Raw genomic sequence first — 16,030 nt, forward strand, 5'->3', positions numbered from 1 at the left:
CCGAATGTGGCTCGAGAGTGTGGCCACGAAGTTTCAATTGCACTGTACATGTGCGCCCGCACGTGGTATTTTGTGGAAGAGCCACACTCAAGGGGCCGCAGTGTGCCAACCACTGCCCTAGACAAAGAGAGGTGGAGGCGACTAGAGAGGGCCCCAGCCATTTTTTAAAATAACCCAATGGGAGACAGCAAGACCTAGGTGAGCTATTAGGAAATAGGTGATGAAACAGTACTCAGCCAGTGAGGAACCGGAGGAGGGTCTAAGTAAATAGGCTATGTCCTCTGCCCCACGTGTGATCCTGTAAAATGAGCACCCACTCTTGAGAGTGTTATTTTAAAGTCTCACTTTTGCCATGCTTCTGTTTCCCAGTCCGTCACTGAAATTCGGCCAGGTGAGCCATTTCTCACACCAGGATCCCAATTTTATAGTTGAGAAAAATAGGAGCACAGAAGGTCACCCAGCTTACACTGACCACGGGGCTGGACAGAAGGACTGGGTGGATATCCTAACGCCTGGCCCAATCTGTTTGTGACCTGGGGGCCAAGGCTTTTGGGGTCAAGGGAAGAGAATGAAGAGGCATTAAAATGACCAAAGGGCAGGGTGACCCTTGGCCAGTTCCGCCGAGGTTCTGAGCAGCACAGCGGCTGCAGACAGACGGCCACGGTCAGCTGCACAAGATGTCCAGTGTCTGGTATTCTGGGTGTTTGGTATCTGGGCATAGGCTCAGGGGGAAGGACCTGTTGCCAGATCTGATTATTTCAAAAGAAATCAGAAAGCTGGCTTTTTACGTGAGCTCTTCTGATTCTTAAAAGTTAGCACATATTCTAAAAACACAAATAAGATTTGTGGGCAAGACATGGCTCCTGGATGTTGTTTGAAGCCTCTTCCTTAAACCCTTCTCCTGGCTTAGCTTCTCGGTCTCCGGAGAGGAGGGTGTGTGCCAACCAGATAGAGCAGGAGCCTCCCCTTGCCCAGCCCCCCCCCCCCCCCCCCGTCCCCGTCCCCAAACTCACTGTTTCATGCTGCTGATGGCGTAACCCCTCCCCAGGCACTGATTGTGCCCAGCACCCCAGGGCATGCTGTAATTCTTCAGTCGCTTCCCATCCTTGTAAAAGTCCTTCTTCTCTGATCCATCAGCGTTCAGGAATCGGTTGTACTTAAAAACCTGCGACAGGAAGAAGGTCCATTTCTGACTCCACCCCCATACATGCATGCATGAAAACAAGCTACGAGCATGTTCACCGCAGGCTTGTTTATAAGAGGAAATAACTGGAAACAACATAAGGGGCAATTAATGGAAGATTGGTTAAAAAATTATGGCAGCTATTTATTGATTTATATATTTTTATTGATTTCAGAGAGAACGGGAGAGGGAGAGAGAGAGATAGAAACATCAATGATGAGAGAGAATCATTGATTGGCTGCCTCCTGCACGCCCCACACTGGGATCTAACCCACAACCCAGGCATGTGCCTTGACCAGGAATCGAACAGTGACAAGGTCACACAGCAAAAAGCAGAGCTAGGATGCCGCTCAGATCTGGCCGGTCCCGAAGCCACTTTCTCCCCACGGTCTCTATAACATGGCATTTACCTCTGGGTCTGTGTAGATCTCTGGGTCCTTCTGGGGACTCAGGAATGGAAAGAGGAGGAGGCGGTCGCCGCGTCGCAGGGAGAATTCCCGCCCATCTGCCATGGGGATGGCCATGTCCGCCACAACCTCTCGGGTGATGAAGGGCGCGGCCGTGAGTCTGAGGGTCTCACTCAGCACGCTCTCTGCACGGGGCAGGTACAAGGAAGAGTCAGCAGCCGTCCTCTACCCATTTAAATGCCACCCCCTAGGACATGTTGTAGCATCAAGACATTTATAGAGGAAGGTGAGGAGGTTCAGAAAGGGAGCATGACTTGCCCACAGTCAGGCCGAAAAGGCAAGTTCATGAGGTGTTATTGCTATGGTCCCTCAGAGATCTTAGACTTGAGGATTTGGGTCTAATCCCAAGAGAGACAATGAGGGGAGGTGGGGACCAGAGAGATACCAGAGAAGACTAGGGAGAGAGCAGGACCATCAGTATTGGTTGTTTCTGCCTGCCCAGCATACAGTCAGTCCCTTTCTGGAAACAGTACCCTGGTTTTCCTCTGGGGACCAGCCCTCTCCCACTCTCAGGGGTTGGACTGTTGATTCCACTCCCAACTGCTGGGATTGGGCTGTGTGTGGCCAATCAGAGCATATTTCCAACCCTCTGAACCCTATGATTGGTTCAAGATAGGCATATGACCCAAAGAGAGCCAATGAGACACATTCCTGGGACTTTGGGTAGGAATGCTGCAGAGAGGCACGTGCTCACAGGGCAAGAACACGTCAGCTTGGAGCTTCTGGTGGCCCTCTTGCCAGCCTGAGACTGGAGCCAACCCAGCAGAAAACAAGGCTGAGAGATGGAGAAAGACTGAATCCTGGGGGCATTGTTGGAGCACCTGGATCCACCTGTACCTGAAGCTAAATACTTCTGGACTATTTAGTTTCTTGCCCCAAATAAAGTCCTCTTTGTGCTCCAGCCAGTTTAAGTTAGGTTTCCTGCCATTTGCAACCTAAAACCTCCCACTGAGCCTATGCACAGCTGAGACTGAGGCATGGAGATGCCAAGTCTAAGAAGACAGGAGGCTCAGGGGGACCTTAGGTCAGAGGACACTGATGGACCCTGGACGACGGGAGCTCATGTGGGGGAGACCCTAGGGGGCCATGATGACCCAGCCTGGGGTTGTCTGAAGGGTCTGGCCATCTCACCGAGCACAGGCATGTTGTCTAAAACCTTCTGTGGGAGGGTGGTCATCTGTGAGACAGGCTGCTCTGCTCGAGAGAGGACATGCTCGAGTTCTTCACGGACGGCAGCCAGGGCCTCGGGATTCTTGAGGAGGAAGAGCAGAAGCCAGAAGGCAGCTGGACCCATGTTCCCCTGCAATGAGAAGAGCCCCTGTTGTACCATCGAGACAGCAAACCTGGGGTGTAAGCTGAATGGTCTATGCCATGGACACAGCCCTGGTCAAGGGGCAGGGGTCAGGAGGCCTGTGTTCCCACCCCTGCCAAACATCTAGGCATGACCTATGTCTATCTTCACCTCAGGACAGGGCCAAGAACTGGAGTGTGGTTTGGCATAGCCCAATGGCTACTTCCAGGCTATTTCTGGCATCCCTGACCTTGAGCAAGATCATTGATATGAGGTCACATAGGTAATTTTCATAGCTAATCAGCAAAATAAAAAAAGAAGCATCAATAGTAGTAACAGAGTATGTCAATTAAGATTACTGTTAATATCTGAGGCTGGTGGCATCCCTGTGACTGTGCACTTCGTTTCATTAAAGAGGCAGAGTGTATTTCCCCACTCCTTGAATTTGGGGCTCAGTCATGTGACTTGCTCTGGCCAATAGAATGAGGCAGAATCAACAGAACAGCAGCTGTAGGTCTAGGCCTTTAGAGACCTTTTGTGTTTCCACTTGCCTGCCTCGCCCACTTGTCCCAAGAGGAGGATGGGAGACACATGGAATAGAGCTGAGCCCAGTCAAGACCAGCTGATGCCCAGCAGGCCCACAGACATGTGAGTTAAGTAAGGGTGCAGCAAACATACAATATCTGAATATTTGCTTTCAAATATGTGGGTATTGTGTACATATAAAGTGAAGTAGCAATGATCAATGATGATTATGAAAGCTATTAATGGATTGAAAAAATATTTAAAACTTCTCAATAGCTAAATAATTAGGAAAATGGATGGAATTTCTTGCTCTAAGACGTTAGCTTTGGCTGAACATTTTAATACCCAGGTGTGTAGCATGTGGCTACAATGTGCATGGGGCACCCTTAAATGAGGCATGGGTGAATACCAACTAACCTCACCTGGGGGGAAGATCTTTGTGTACCATAAATGACTGTCCTATCCAATCTTTAGTAACAATGGAATATTAAACAGTCACTAAATGTCATGTTTGCCCAGTAATTCTATTACAGACATAGTTGCATGTGGACAAAAAGCTATTTGCACAGGGATATTTACCATGGTGCTGTTGGAACAGCAAGATTGGAAGCAACCTCAATGTCTATCAATAGGAGATCAATGAGATCAATGGTGATCATCCCAACAGGAAGTCGTTGCAAAGAAGCCGGCTCTGTGGGTACCAATAGGACTATAGGCAAGGCTCCCGGAAGCAAGCAAACAGCGAGATGCAGAGCAGGCTCAGCGTGCCACCACGGTGTGCGTGTTTAAAGGGGACGTATGTGAAGAAGCACAGACCGGCTCGGGAAGGAGACTCAGATAACTGGCAACCGAGGTTGCCTCTGGGACAGCAGCTGGGAGGATGGGAGGGATGGGAGGGGAGGGAGAGGAGGGGGGAAACTGGCTTTTCACTGTGTATGATTTTTATAGGGATCTGCAAGGACGCGGAGAAATGTCCACGACACAGTGTTAGGGCAAATTAAAAGCGGGACTAAAAAACTACATGATCTTAACCACAGAAAAAAGACACACAAAAAAGGCAGTAAACAAAGGCACCAAAGCATCAGTGACGGTGAAACGGATTTTCTGTCCTTTTCTTTAGCTGCCGTGATGATTTCAGTGCCAAGGAGGTACCCTGTTCCCTTATTCAATTCCCCCACTAAGGACACACCATTGTCACACCTTTCGCTGAACAAGAAAACTAAGCACTCCCTAGTCCAGTGATGGCGAACCTATGACACGCGTGTCAGAGGTGACACACGAACTCACTTTTTTGGTTGATTTTTCTTTGTTAAATGGCATTTAAATATATAAAATATAAGTCTTTGTTTTACTATGGTGGCAAATATCAAAAAATTTCTATATGTGACACGGCACCAGAGTTAAGTTAGGGTTTTTCAAAATGCTGACACGCCGAGCTCAAAAGGTTCGCCATCACTGGCCTAGTCCCTGCCCACTGCCCAGCATGTAGGAGAGGCTCCATGGTATTTGTCAACTGAACATCTGTGTTCCTTTGGGCTGGGGCCTGCAAGTCAGCTTGGATGGAAGGTGGGCTGGCAAAGCCCTGACTGGGACCAGGCAGAGTTTGGTTCAAATCCCAGCTCCCCACTCCCTGTCACTCCAGACAAGTCACTCTCTCCTCTGGGCCTCCGGACTTCCCTTTTGCTCCAATAGCAGCAGGCCCACTGAGCCTGGATGCCAGCGGCCACAGAACAGGTGCTCAGAGAGGCTCCTCCCTCCCGCGGGCCCCTCCTCCAGGCTGGAGAACAAGTGGGGACCCGGGACTCTCTCTGAGGTTTCCTCCCGCATCTCAGGTCCAGCGGAGACAAGCAAGGTCAGTTGCTGTCCATCACTCAAATAGCCGGGGGAATGCAGGCAATAAATAATTCAGCTTCGGGTTAACTCAGCGCTGAGGCCACTTCCGTTTGCCAGGATGGTCAGATGGGGGCCATGGCTCATTAGTTACAAAGCAGGAGTGGAACACCAGGCTGCTCAGTTACCTCTGCTTTCAGGAAAAAGCTGTGGCAAGTTGGGGAGGTGACAAAGACCACCCTTCACCCACCTGCACAGATGCGTGTGAGTGCGCGAGTGTGGGTGCACACGCGTCTGTGTGCTCAGACAATCATAAGAGATTCTGAACTCGCTGCCCATTCACCCAGGAGGTCACTTGTAGTCTAGCATCATTCCCTCCCACTGAAGACAAAGTCCAAGGCCCAGAGCTGAGGGGAGCCTGGGCCCTGCTGGGATTCTCCTCCTCTGCCCACCCCAACGCACACCCCCTTAGATCGGGCCTCTTCCCCTGCCTGGACTTGGGTCTCAGGCCACCGGCTTCTCCTATAGGTCCCTGGGTGCAGGCATTTCCCACTGACCCCTCCATCAGCCTGATTCCAGGCTTTGGGGCTCTGGACTCAGGGAGCTTTTGCGAGATGATGTCTGTAAAGTACTCAACAGGCTGGCTGGCACATGGCATGTGGTAAAGTGTTTGAGAGCTTCTGAAATGATCATTCGTGCCTCCATTCTGACCTGACAATAGCAATCGCAGCTACCATTTCTCAACCCCTTGGAATACTTTCCATCCTGGCCTCTGGGTGGCGCTCCATCCCGGTCCCACCCCCTGGCACCTCCTACTCAGTCTCCTTTGCTGGCTCTCCCTCATCTTCTCCATCCCAAACTGGAGAGGCCCAGAGCCTGGTCCCCCTCCCCATCCAACGTCACCCTCAGTGATCTCCAGGCCAGTGGTTTCAACAACAGGCCTACGCTGACAACTCCCAAATGAATGTCACAGCCCAGACCTTAACCCTGAACCCCAGACTCTTTAATTTAGGTATCACTCCACCCCCCACCATTCTCCATCTCAAACTCAGCACACTCAAGACCTACTTCCTGATTTTCTCCCCCAAAACTTGTTCTTTCTACCACCTACCTCACCTGTTAATGGCAACTTCATTCTTCCCACCACTCAGGCCCAAACCTGGAGCCATCCTTGATTAGACCCACTCCCAATGTCCCAGCCAACAGCAAATCCCATTGGCTCTACCTTGAAATACATCCAGAATCCAATCACGCTTCCCCTGCACTCTGGTCTAACATCATCCTCTCCTGCCTGGATATTGCAGTGGCCTCCTCTCTAGTCTCCCTGCCTCCACTTCCTCCAACTACAGTTTTCTCAGCAATGCAACCAGAATGACTCCCTGAAAGCAGAAGACAGACCATGTTGCTCCTCAGCTCAGAGCCTGCAAGGTGTTCCCATCTCAGAGTAAAAGCCAAAGTCCTCCCCATGGCCTACAGGGCCCTGAGTGGTCTGGCACCTTCATCCCCACCTCAGGGCCTTTGCACGTGCAGTCCCCCCTGCCTGGATGCCCTCATTCTATTATAGCTACATGACTCGCTTCCCCACTTCCTTCGAGTTTCCACTCAGGTGTTACCTTCTTGGTGAGGCCTTTCTTGACCATCTTATATAGAGTGGGCCCTCCTCACTCTCCTCTGCTAATCCCTTCCCCAGTTTTAGTGGTTCTCCACAGAATTCATTCCCTCTAGTACATTTTACCTACTTTTTATTAACAGTCTGTCTTCTCCCACCAGAATGCAGCTCTAAATGGCAGGAATCTTGGTTCTGCTCACTGCTCTACCCCCAGCTTCTAGAAGGGTGCCTGGCACACAGCGGGACCTCACTGAATATCTGTGGAATACGTTTATTGAGCTCTAGTTACCGGCCAAGCAGTTACAGGTCTCACATGTATCACTCCCTCATCACGATCTTGAGGAAGGTACTGTCATCTCCCTCCTAAGGAGGAGTAAACCCGGGCACCAAGGGTTAAGCAGCTCGCCTGCCAGGAAGTGGCAGGTCAGTCACAGAGCCTGCGCCTGAAACCACTGGGCTACACAGTGCCTCGCCCCTGCTCTCCAGACCTGTGTTCTCGAAGGGTCTTCCCCCGTGCCTGAATTTTGGATGCTGCCATAACTCAACCTCAGAGGATGTCCTGTCCCCAACTCCTGCCCAGTTTTCCCGGCCCTGACGGAAGCTGTTCCCCGGACCGCCTGTCACTCAAGGCCAGCGTCCAGTTCTGCTGACAGAGGTCATTTCCACAAGGGATTCTGGGAATAGTTTGTAGCTCCAATCTCTGCCCATAAATATGTTATTAGGCACTAATGGGGCCCCCACCTCTTGCCAGCCTCTGCCTCCAAGGACGGTTAATGGCTCTGAGACAAAACTAAAAATAACTTGCGAGTCGATGGGATAGGAATTACCCAGAAATGTCAGCCTGTGCAACTGTCATCGCTGAGGTGGGGCCAAGAGAAGGAGGGGGGCTCTGGGGTAGGGGGAGGGCAGGAGCCAGGCTCTCCCTCACCCCAATACCTGTTCCATTACTAAACGCACTGGTGCTGTGTTCCTTTGGTTTCCAGAATCTTTCCACATCCTCATCACTCTCATGGCCCCCACCTGGTCCTGCCACCATGGTCTCCCTGCAGGTCCTCACTCCTCAGGTCCTGTCCTCCTTTACTCAGAACCTCCCAGGGCTCCCAACTCACCCAGAGGAAAACCCAATTCTTTACCTACCAGGATCCACAGGACCTTTATGATCTTGTCCCTCAGTCCACTCCCCCTCCTCACTCGGCTTCGTGAATGATCATGTTCATGATACTGTTTCACAGAGAGTCAGGGAGCTGGTACACACTCACTAAGGCATACCTATAAGCCGGCACAAACTCATAGATACACAACCACACACGCACACCTGCGTGCCCCCGCTCGCACGCCATGCCCACCTGTGTGGCCCAGAGCTGCAGCACCAGAGCCCTCGCCTGCATCTCCTCCGACACACCCATCTCCTGCAGGTGCAGCAGGTAACTCTCCAGCCAGGTGCTCCTCTGGGCCCGGGTGGCCAGCCTGACTGGGGACAACAGCTTCCACAGGCGACCTTTGACTTTGCCCACGTGGTCCTTGTCCCCTGCAGGGATAGAGCATAGGGGGTGGACGTTACAGATCCGCCCCCCGCCCAGGGCCACCCAGCCCTGACTTCCCATGAGGCCAAGGGTCTTCTGGGTGGCACTGCATGGGGGTGGGGAGTTCCTGTGGGAAAGTGGCTACAGGGAAGCCCTTTAAATGTTGACTTATTGTTTATCTCACCGGCAGCGAACAGGAGCAATGGGCCTTGTCTGTTTGATTTACCTCTGTGTCCCGAGCACCTGGCTCATGGTAACTCAATAAATATGTGTTAAACGAATGGTGGTTCTTGACACAGCAGGGGAACGAACATGAAACACCAAGCCGCATTCCCCAGACTCAGCACAGCTTCATTCGGAGACATCGCAAACAAGCTAACTGCCATCAAGAGGGGACAGTTCGGTCTGAGGTCTCAAATTTAACTACCTCCAGGGAAGGCAGGTAAAATAAAGGAGGGAGGAGGGCCAGGCAGGCGCTGTGGGGAACAGGGGACTAGGGGCAGCCTCTGCTCAGCGCCACCACCAGAGCCCCGCCCCCTACTCCCCTCCGCCCCTGCCTCCTGGCCAATCGGTCCCTAGCAGGGAGTTTAGATTACAGAAGAAGCTGAAAATCCAGGTGTTCATGTGCAATCTTTTTATGTTTTTTACGGTCAGCATATAAGCAAGAAGTTTTTAATCACTGTGCAGGTCACACAAGCATCTCGAAAAGTCAACTTTGGCCCACAAATCACTCATTTGCATCCCTATCAAATAAACAATGGTGCGTTGTGCTCTAGTTTATAAAGCAAGGTGATGGGCCCACAAGGGCAGACTGTTGAGAGAATAAAGCCAGGTGCTCACGATTTAAATATTCTGTTAATGCTACAAGGTGCTATATTTACATATATTTGCACAAGTATAAGATTTGGTTTTTCCAAAATCGCCCCTTGGAAGATGGAAGTTGCTTTGGATTGCTACGAAATTCCAAAGTTCTAGGAACTCTCTCTGAGGCACAAAGCAGTGTTGGAAGACCCATCCAGTGAGTGGCTCTGAGCAGGCTGCATGCACAGGTGTTTAAAAGGGTGTTCAATGTAGGCTAACCTTATTTTTGTAAGTATATTAGTTACATTTTCAAATAACAGGCAGTGAGCCCAATTGTTCATCTGGAATACACTATTTTCTTGGGCACTGGAGAATCGCTTGGGAGCTTTTAAATCTCATGCCCAGGTCCCACCATAGACCAGTCTTGTCAGAATCGCTGCGGGTGGGCCCGCGCCTGCGGAGATTTGAAACAGGTGAGTGCAGGGTGCAGGAAGCTTGCAGCCACCTCAGTGGATGCTGGTTCTGGATGTGTGTGGGGGTCATCTGAGGAAATAGTTAAAAAAAGCAGGCACAGAAGTTTAACACAGATTTAGAAATGGGTGGCATTCTTTCAGGTTGGACAGCACAATTGCAAACCTTGAATGTCACTGTAAACACTGCTTTTAAGGATGACTTTACAAAGCCACACAGTGGGAAAAGACAACAGAAGAGGAGAAAATATTTGCAAATCATCTCTCTGATAGGGATCTAGTACCCAGAATATATTAAAAAAATTCCTGCAACTCAACAAAAACAAAAACCCAAACAATACCAATTCCAAAAATGGACCAAGAACTTGAATAGACATTTCTCCAAGGAGAAGCAGGTTCGAATCCCAGACCTCCCATGCTGTGTGGAATTGGTTGAGGCCCTGTCTATCTCTGGATCTCGATCTTTCCATCTGTAAAAAGAGGGTCCTAGGCTTAAGCGCCTCTCAAGTTTTCCCTCAAAAGTGCCTCTGCCCCTTAGGGAGACAGGCCTTCAAAGTCTGCATTTTCCCTTTAACATGAATTAGGTTTTTGTATTAGATTCTCTGATTCTTTAATATAAAAATGCCTCCCCCCCCCAAAAAAAAAATTCAAATAAAATAGCACCCCTCCCCAATAATCCAGTGAAATGAATGTTCTAGAAAGGAACATTTTGCTTAGCTTAGGGCTCTGTTTAACTGCCCCTTGCCCCCACTGCCCTCCTGTAAGAGAAATACCAGACTCAATGGAGTAAAGTCCCCAAGAGGGTCAATTTTCTTTTAAAACATATTTATATCTTTTAAAAGCAGAGGAATAATGCATGCACATGGTAAAAAATAATAATAATTAAAAAAAGAGAAATTCTAAAAGTTCAAATGTGTATACTATAAAAGTTTCTCTCCATCCCATCTCAGCCTTTCCAGAATAAAAAATCTATACATCTTCTCACATTTTTAGGAAACATGAATGTCAACTAAACTCATTGTGGTAATCATTTCACAAAATATGTAGGTCAAGTCATGCAATACACCCTAAACTCACACGGTTCTGGTTGTCAATCATACCTCAATAAAGCTGAAGAAAGGTAAAAAGCACAATATACCCGCTGTCCCGCGCCTTTGTCATAATAGCGGATTCAGTCCTCTAGCAGCACATGCAGTTCACCCTTTCTGTTCTATGGTCCCATGGTTTTCCTTTATGTGAATGAGTAACTTACTTCATCAGCCCCTGCTGGTGGACATTTAGGTTGTTTCTAGCATTTGCCGTTACAAGCAACATGGCAATGAATATCTTGTTGTGTCTGTAGACATATGCGAGCATGTCTGTGGAATAATTCCTAGCAGAGGGAGTTCGGGATTAAAAGCCTGTGCATTTTATATTTTGATAGGGACAGGTTTGCCCCACAGCCTCCAGCCTGGAGCTGAGAAACCTTTCCCAATGTTGCCACCTGCTGCCTATACTGGAAAATGCAGCCTTCCTATAACCAACTCCCCCCCTCCCCCCCCTGCTCCCAGAATGAAGGAGGGGTGGGTCCCCCCTGCATCTACCCAGACTCCATGGAGCGTCAGCGTGGCGGCAGGGCCATGGAGAAACCACCCTTCCCTGGAGAAGCAATGGGCATTGGGATGTCAGATTCTTTATGCTCAGCATTTTGCAGGCTGACCAAGTTTCCATTTTGCTGGCTCTGCCACCTATCAGCTGTGTGTCTATGACAAGGGACCTCTCTGAGCCTCAATTTCCGTACCTGCAAATGGGTATAATGGTACCAAACTCCCAACATTGATGGCAGGAGTCAATAAGGTAAGGATTTGCCTCTAAAGAGATGTTTAGAGACATGAACAGGCAACTCAGGGAGAAAAAGCAATTGGCTGGTGAAACACAAAAACATGTTTCATCTCAGTCAACAGGAAAATGCCTAGAAAGCCAGATGCCCTTTCCTACCCATCAGATGGGCAAGGATTTAAAGGATGACAAGTGCATGTTGACAAAGTTGTGGGAAAACCTAAGTTAAAACAAACTGCCCATCAGATTAGCAAACACGTGGAAAGACTGATAACATCTGGTGGACTCCTTCCCTTTGGGTAGGCGTAGAAATTGCTCCATCTTTTGGAGATGATGTGATACTCACTAATAACTATTTTAATGGATATGCCCTTTGACCTGACAATCCCACTTCCAGGAAACTAACATTGAGAAATAAAATCACCAGATGGCAGAAGAGATATCAGTGCAATGAAATACTGTAACTAACACACGCACACACACACACACACACACACACACACACACACACGGAAACAACTATAACAACCCACTAGAGCAGTGGTTCTCAACCTTGGCTGCACATTAAAATCACCTGGGAATCTTTTTAAAATCCTGATTTCTGGGCCTCATCCTCTGGAAATTCTGTTTCTTTGTTACTAATGTTGTGGCCCCACCCCAAAACAAAGAAACAGAATTTCCGGAGGATGAGGCCCAGAAATCAGGATTTTAAAAAGATTCCCAGGTGATTCTAATGGGCAGCCAAGGTTGAGAACCACTGCGTAAGGGCTGGAAATGTGTCTGTATTTTTTTAATGTTAATTTTATATCTTTCTACTTTGCTGGATTCTTCTTCTTCTTTTGTTGTTTTGTTTGTTGGTTGGTTGGTTGGTTTTGCTTCAGCTCGTTTTATCATGGATTTTCTGAGGTTTTCCAGATACAGTGTCTGCTCATTTGCAAATAGGGATAGTTTTACTTCTTATATTGGTAACTGACTTCTCTTATCTACTTTCATTGGCTAAACCCTAGAAGATGCTTGTATTGACGAGGGAAATATATCTGTATTGTTAGGTTAAAAAGACGAGTTGCAAATAATGGGCATAATCCCTTTTTGTAAGTACACACACACTCCAGATATGTATATCTGTCTCTGTTTGCAAAATAGAACGTTCCTACACAACCCTGTGAAGGGCTATAAATCACCATGTTAAAATTGGTTCCCAGGAAGTAGGGCTTGGAAGAGTGAATATTATTACTTTTTACTGTCTATATCTATGAGTTGTTAACCAGAGAATGTTTCTTCATTTAAACAATCTAATGTGTTAAAGTTTGGTTTCTAACAATATACAAATAAAGGAAATGAAGTGATGCGCTGTTCTGAGCACTGAGTGAGACAATGCTTATTTTACCTGGTACCTAGTACACAGCGCTAAGAAATAACAGTGTTTGTTTTTTTCTCATTACCTCAGCCAGTCCTGATAGCCACCTTCTGGGAAGGTCTTGCTCTTCTCCCCACCTTACAAGTGAGATCCTCCCTCCACCGTGAGCTTGGATGCCCCCTCTGGGTCCCTCAGTCTGCCCCACCACCCACCAGGGTCCCCACAGTGCTTACCCACTGACAGGGAGCCACGCGCCAGTTTGGGGAGCAGCAGGTCGAGCTGGCGGAAGGTGTGGAAGACGTCGGCTGAGTGGGCACGGTCCTGGGCCTGGCTCTGCTGGGTACGTGGCAGGGCCTCGACTCCGTACAGAGTCAGGTAGCCGGCTCTGGGGGCAGCAAACAGCAGATGAGGGGTCCTCCTTGGTCATCCCCGGCCAAACCCTCCCCACAGCAGCCTCCAAGCTTTTCTTCATTCATACACCCAAAGAGCACCTACTTTTCCTACTAAAGGGTGTCCCAAAATTCACGCAAGATTTTAATTTAATGGTGCTCGCTATTATGACATGATAATCCAGTTTTTTGTGCCTAAATTGCAAGATATGGATGTGGACAACATTTGGTTTCAACAAGACGGTGCCACATGCCATACAGCCTGAGAAACAATTCAATTACTGTGTGAGTCATTTCCTGGTCGTGTAATTTCCCATTTTGGTGATCAGAATTGGCCGCCCAGATCATGCGATTTAACGCCGTTGGACTTTTTTCTTCAGGGTTTTTTGAAGTCTAAGGTTTATGCCAACAAGCCCACGACCACCCACGCCTTGAAGGAGGAAATTGAGCGCTGTATCAACGAAATTCAGCCACATTTATGCAAAACGGTCATGGAAAATTTCAACAAAAGAGTGCGTATGTGCCAGCAAAGCCATGGAGGCCATTTACCCGATATGCTATTCCATACATAACTCTATACTGTATACTTTATGAATCAATAAAAAATTTACAATTTTTAATTATAAACCTGTGTTTTCTATCAAAATTACTTCTTGCGTGAATTTTTGGACACCCTTTATATGCCCGACTGTTCTAGGCCAGGGAGTCACTGTGAACAGACAAAACCCTCAAGTCCTCATAGAGCGGACACTCTAGGACAGGGGACAGACAATAGGCAAGAGAAACGAGTGAACAAGTAATATGTCAGCTGGCACTCAGAGGTATATGGGGCTCACCATTAAGCTGAAACCTGAAGGCTGGGATCAGCAGCCAGGAAAGTGCAGAGGGAGGGGGTCCGAGGCAGAGGGAACAGTGGGTGCCAACGACCCAAGGCAGGAAGGAGATGGGGTGTTGAGGAGCAGCAAGGAGGCTGGTGAGGCCACAGCAGAGTGAGTGAGGGGGACCATGAGGCACGATGGAGCCACAGACCAGGAGAGGGAGGCAGGGTCTGATGAGCAGGGGGAAGAAGAGGGGGAAGGGGTTCAGGCAGAGCACACAGCCTGGGCACAGGCCCGGAGCTGAGGGAGCAACTCAGCCTGGTCAGAGCCGCCAGGTATCACTGGTCCGGACTCTAGAGCTGGAATGTGAGGGGTCAGGGGTGGGAGCTAGCTGGTCATGCAGGGCGGGGGTGGGGGCTGCAACCAGGAGAAGGAGGCTGGGCTTGACCTGAGGAGTCCGACAGGAGAAGGACAGGGATGTATGTGTGGAGAAAGGATGAGCCACGGGAGCATGTGTGCGCCCTCGTACATGTATACATGTACACACACACACACACACACATTCACACTCATACACACATACACCACGCATATACCTTACACAAACATACACACCTATACCACAGACATACATACAAATACACACACCCGCCTGTAGGAACGCGCCCTGAGGAAACGTTTGCACCACCCACCACTCTGAATGCTCCAGGAGCCCAGCCCCAGGCCCAGGCCCACTGGCCTCAGTCCTGGGAGGAAAGCCACAGGTTTTCACTTTTCCATGTGGTGGGAGGGGCAGGCCGCGGCCTCTGCAGAGAGACACGACTGAAGCCCAGTGCTCCCCCTCGAGCTCCTCCTAGTCCCTGGGCCTCCCAGGAGAGGGGTTTTCCTGAGAAGGAGAGGGTGGATGCAGGAATGAGGGAGGCTGGGGGCTGAGAGAGAGGCCTGTCTAGCCCAGACTCTGTCCCTTATCTGCACAGTGCCGGCACATAGTAGGCCCCCAATGAATGGTCACTGGATGGATGAATGGATGGATGGTTGGATGGGAGGAAGGGCAGGTGGATGGGTAGACAAACAGACAGGAGGGTGGGTGGGTGAATGGATGGATAGTTAGAACTCAATGCTGACAACACTGATCTCAGGAGACTATTACAGGATCATCGGGCTACTGTCCCCCTTTGCCCTGCATCCTTCCACCTCCCTTCGTCCAGACTCGGCCTCCATGTGGCAGAGATGGGGGGCTCACGACCTGCCCACCCCACTGAGTAAGAGAAGACAATCCTTCCTCAGAACGAGCTCCTCCCAGACTCCAACCCGCTGGCCTGCTCGTGCCTCCGCATCAGCCAGAAGGAATTCTCTCCCTTCTCCCCCAAACCCGTGCGGCCCCGGCCTCTTCCCAGACCAGTGCCCTGTTTCCTGGGGCAGGGGCTGTAAAGGGCAGCTTGCACACTGGATTCAGTCCCAAACGGGTTTTGTTTGGTCAACAGAGTTTTCCTAAAAACAAACTGAATATATATTTAAACTTTTGAGAAAATTCACACAAAATCTGGATTTCCCCCTCATCTCAATTTGAAAAAGGGCAGAATCTGGCCCCCAAGCCCCAGTCCAGCCTGGCAGCCCCAGGCAGGAGTTGAGTCATGGCCTCCCCTTTAAGACAGCAATGGGCTGGCAGGGTCAGGCGGCCCTCACCAGGCCTGTGGTCCCCGTGACACTGCAGTTTAACACCTGTCGCCGTTTGTCATCCCACTTGCACGGGGGCTTTTCTCAAAGCAGAGAGCCTTTTCCCTGTACATATATTTCTACCAAAATAGGCAATCAAAAACAGACACATCAAGAAGGCCAAAAGGTTTCACACGGTGGGAGTGAGGGCCCTTCCTAAGGTACCTCCACAGCAAAATAACACCTTACCTGGCTGAAGACGGGGAATAATTAAATGTGTGAAAATATACATA

The 16,030-nt window shown here is 49.5% G+C and overlaps 1 protein-coding gene across 1 annotated transcript in view; it reads right to left on the bottom strand.

Annotated features, from left to right (window-relative positions):
• The window catches only part of PTGIS (prostaglandin I2 synthase), a 39,581-nt gene that overhangs the window by 7,707 nt on the left and 15,844 nt on the right, over nucleotides 1-16,030 (bottom strand). The window contains exons 5-9 of the mRNA XM_036322935.1: nucleotides 13,108-13,259; nucleotides 8,252-8,433; nucleotides 2,782-2,950; nucleotides 1,594-1,775; nucleotides 1,014-1,165 (exon numbers count right to left, since the gene is read on the bottom strand). Of these exons, the coding sequence (XP_036178828.1) occupies nucleotides 1,014-1,165; nucleotides 1,594-1,775; nucleotides 2,782-2,950; nucleotides 8,252-8,433; nucleotides 13,108-13,259 (837 nt within the window). The remainder of the gene's footprint in view (nucleotides 1-1,013; nucleotides 1,166-1,593; nucleotides 1,776-2,781; nucleotides 2,951-8,251; nucleotides 8,434-13,107; nucleotides 13,260-16,030) is intronic.

The sequence above is a fragment of the Myotis myotis genome, unplaced genomic scaffold (genome assembly GCF_014108235.1).
Source record: "Myotis myotis isolate mMyoMyo1 unplaced genomic scaffold, mMyoMyo1.p scaffold_m19_p_9, whole genome shotgun sequence".
In the NCBI taxonomy this organism is placed as follows: Eukaryota; Metazoa; Chordata; class Mammalia; order Chiroptera; family Vespertilionidae; genus Myotis; species Myotis myotis.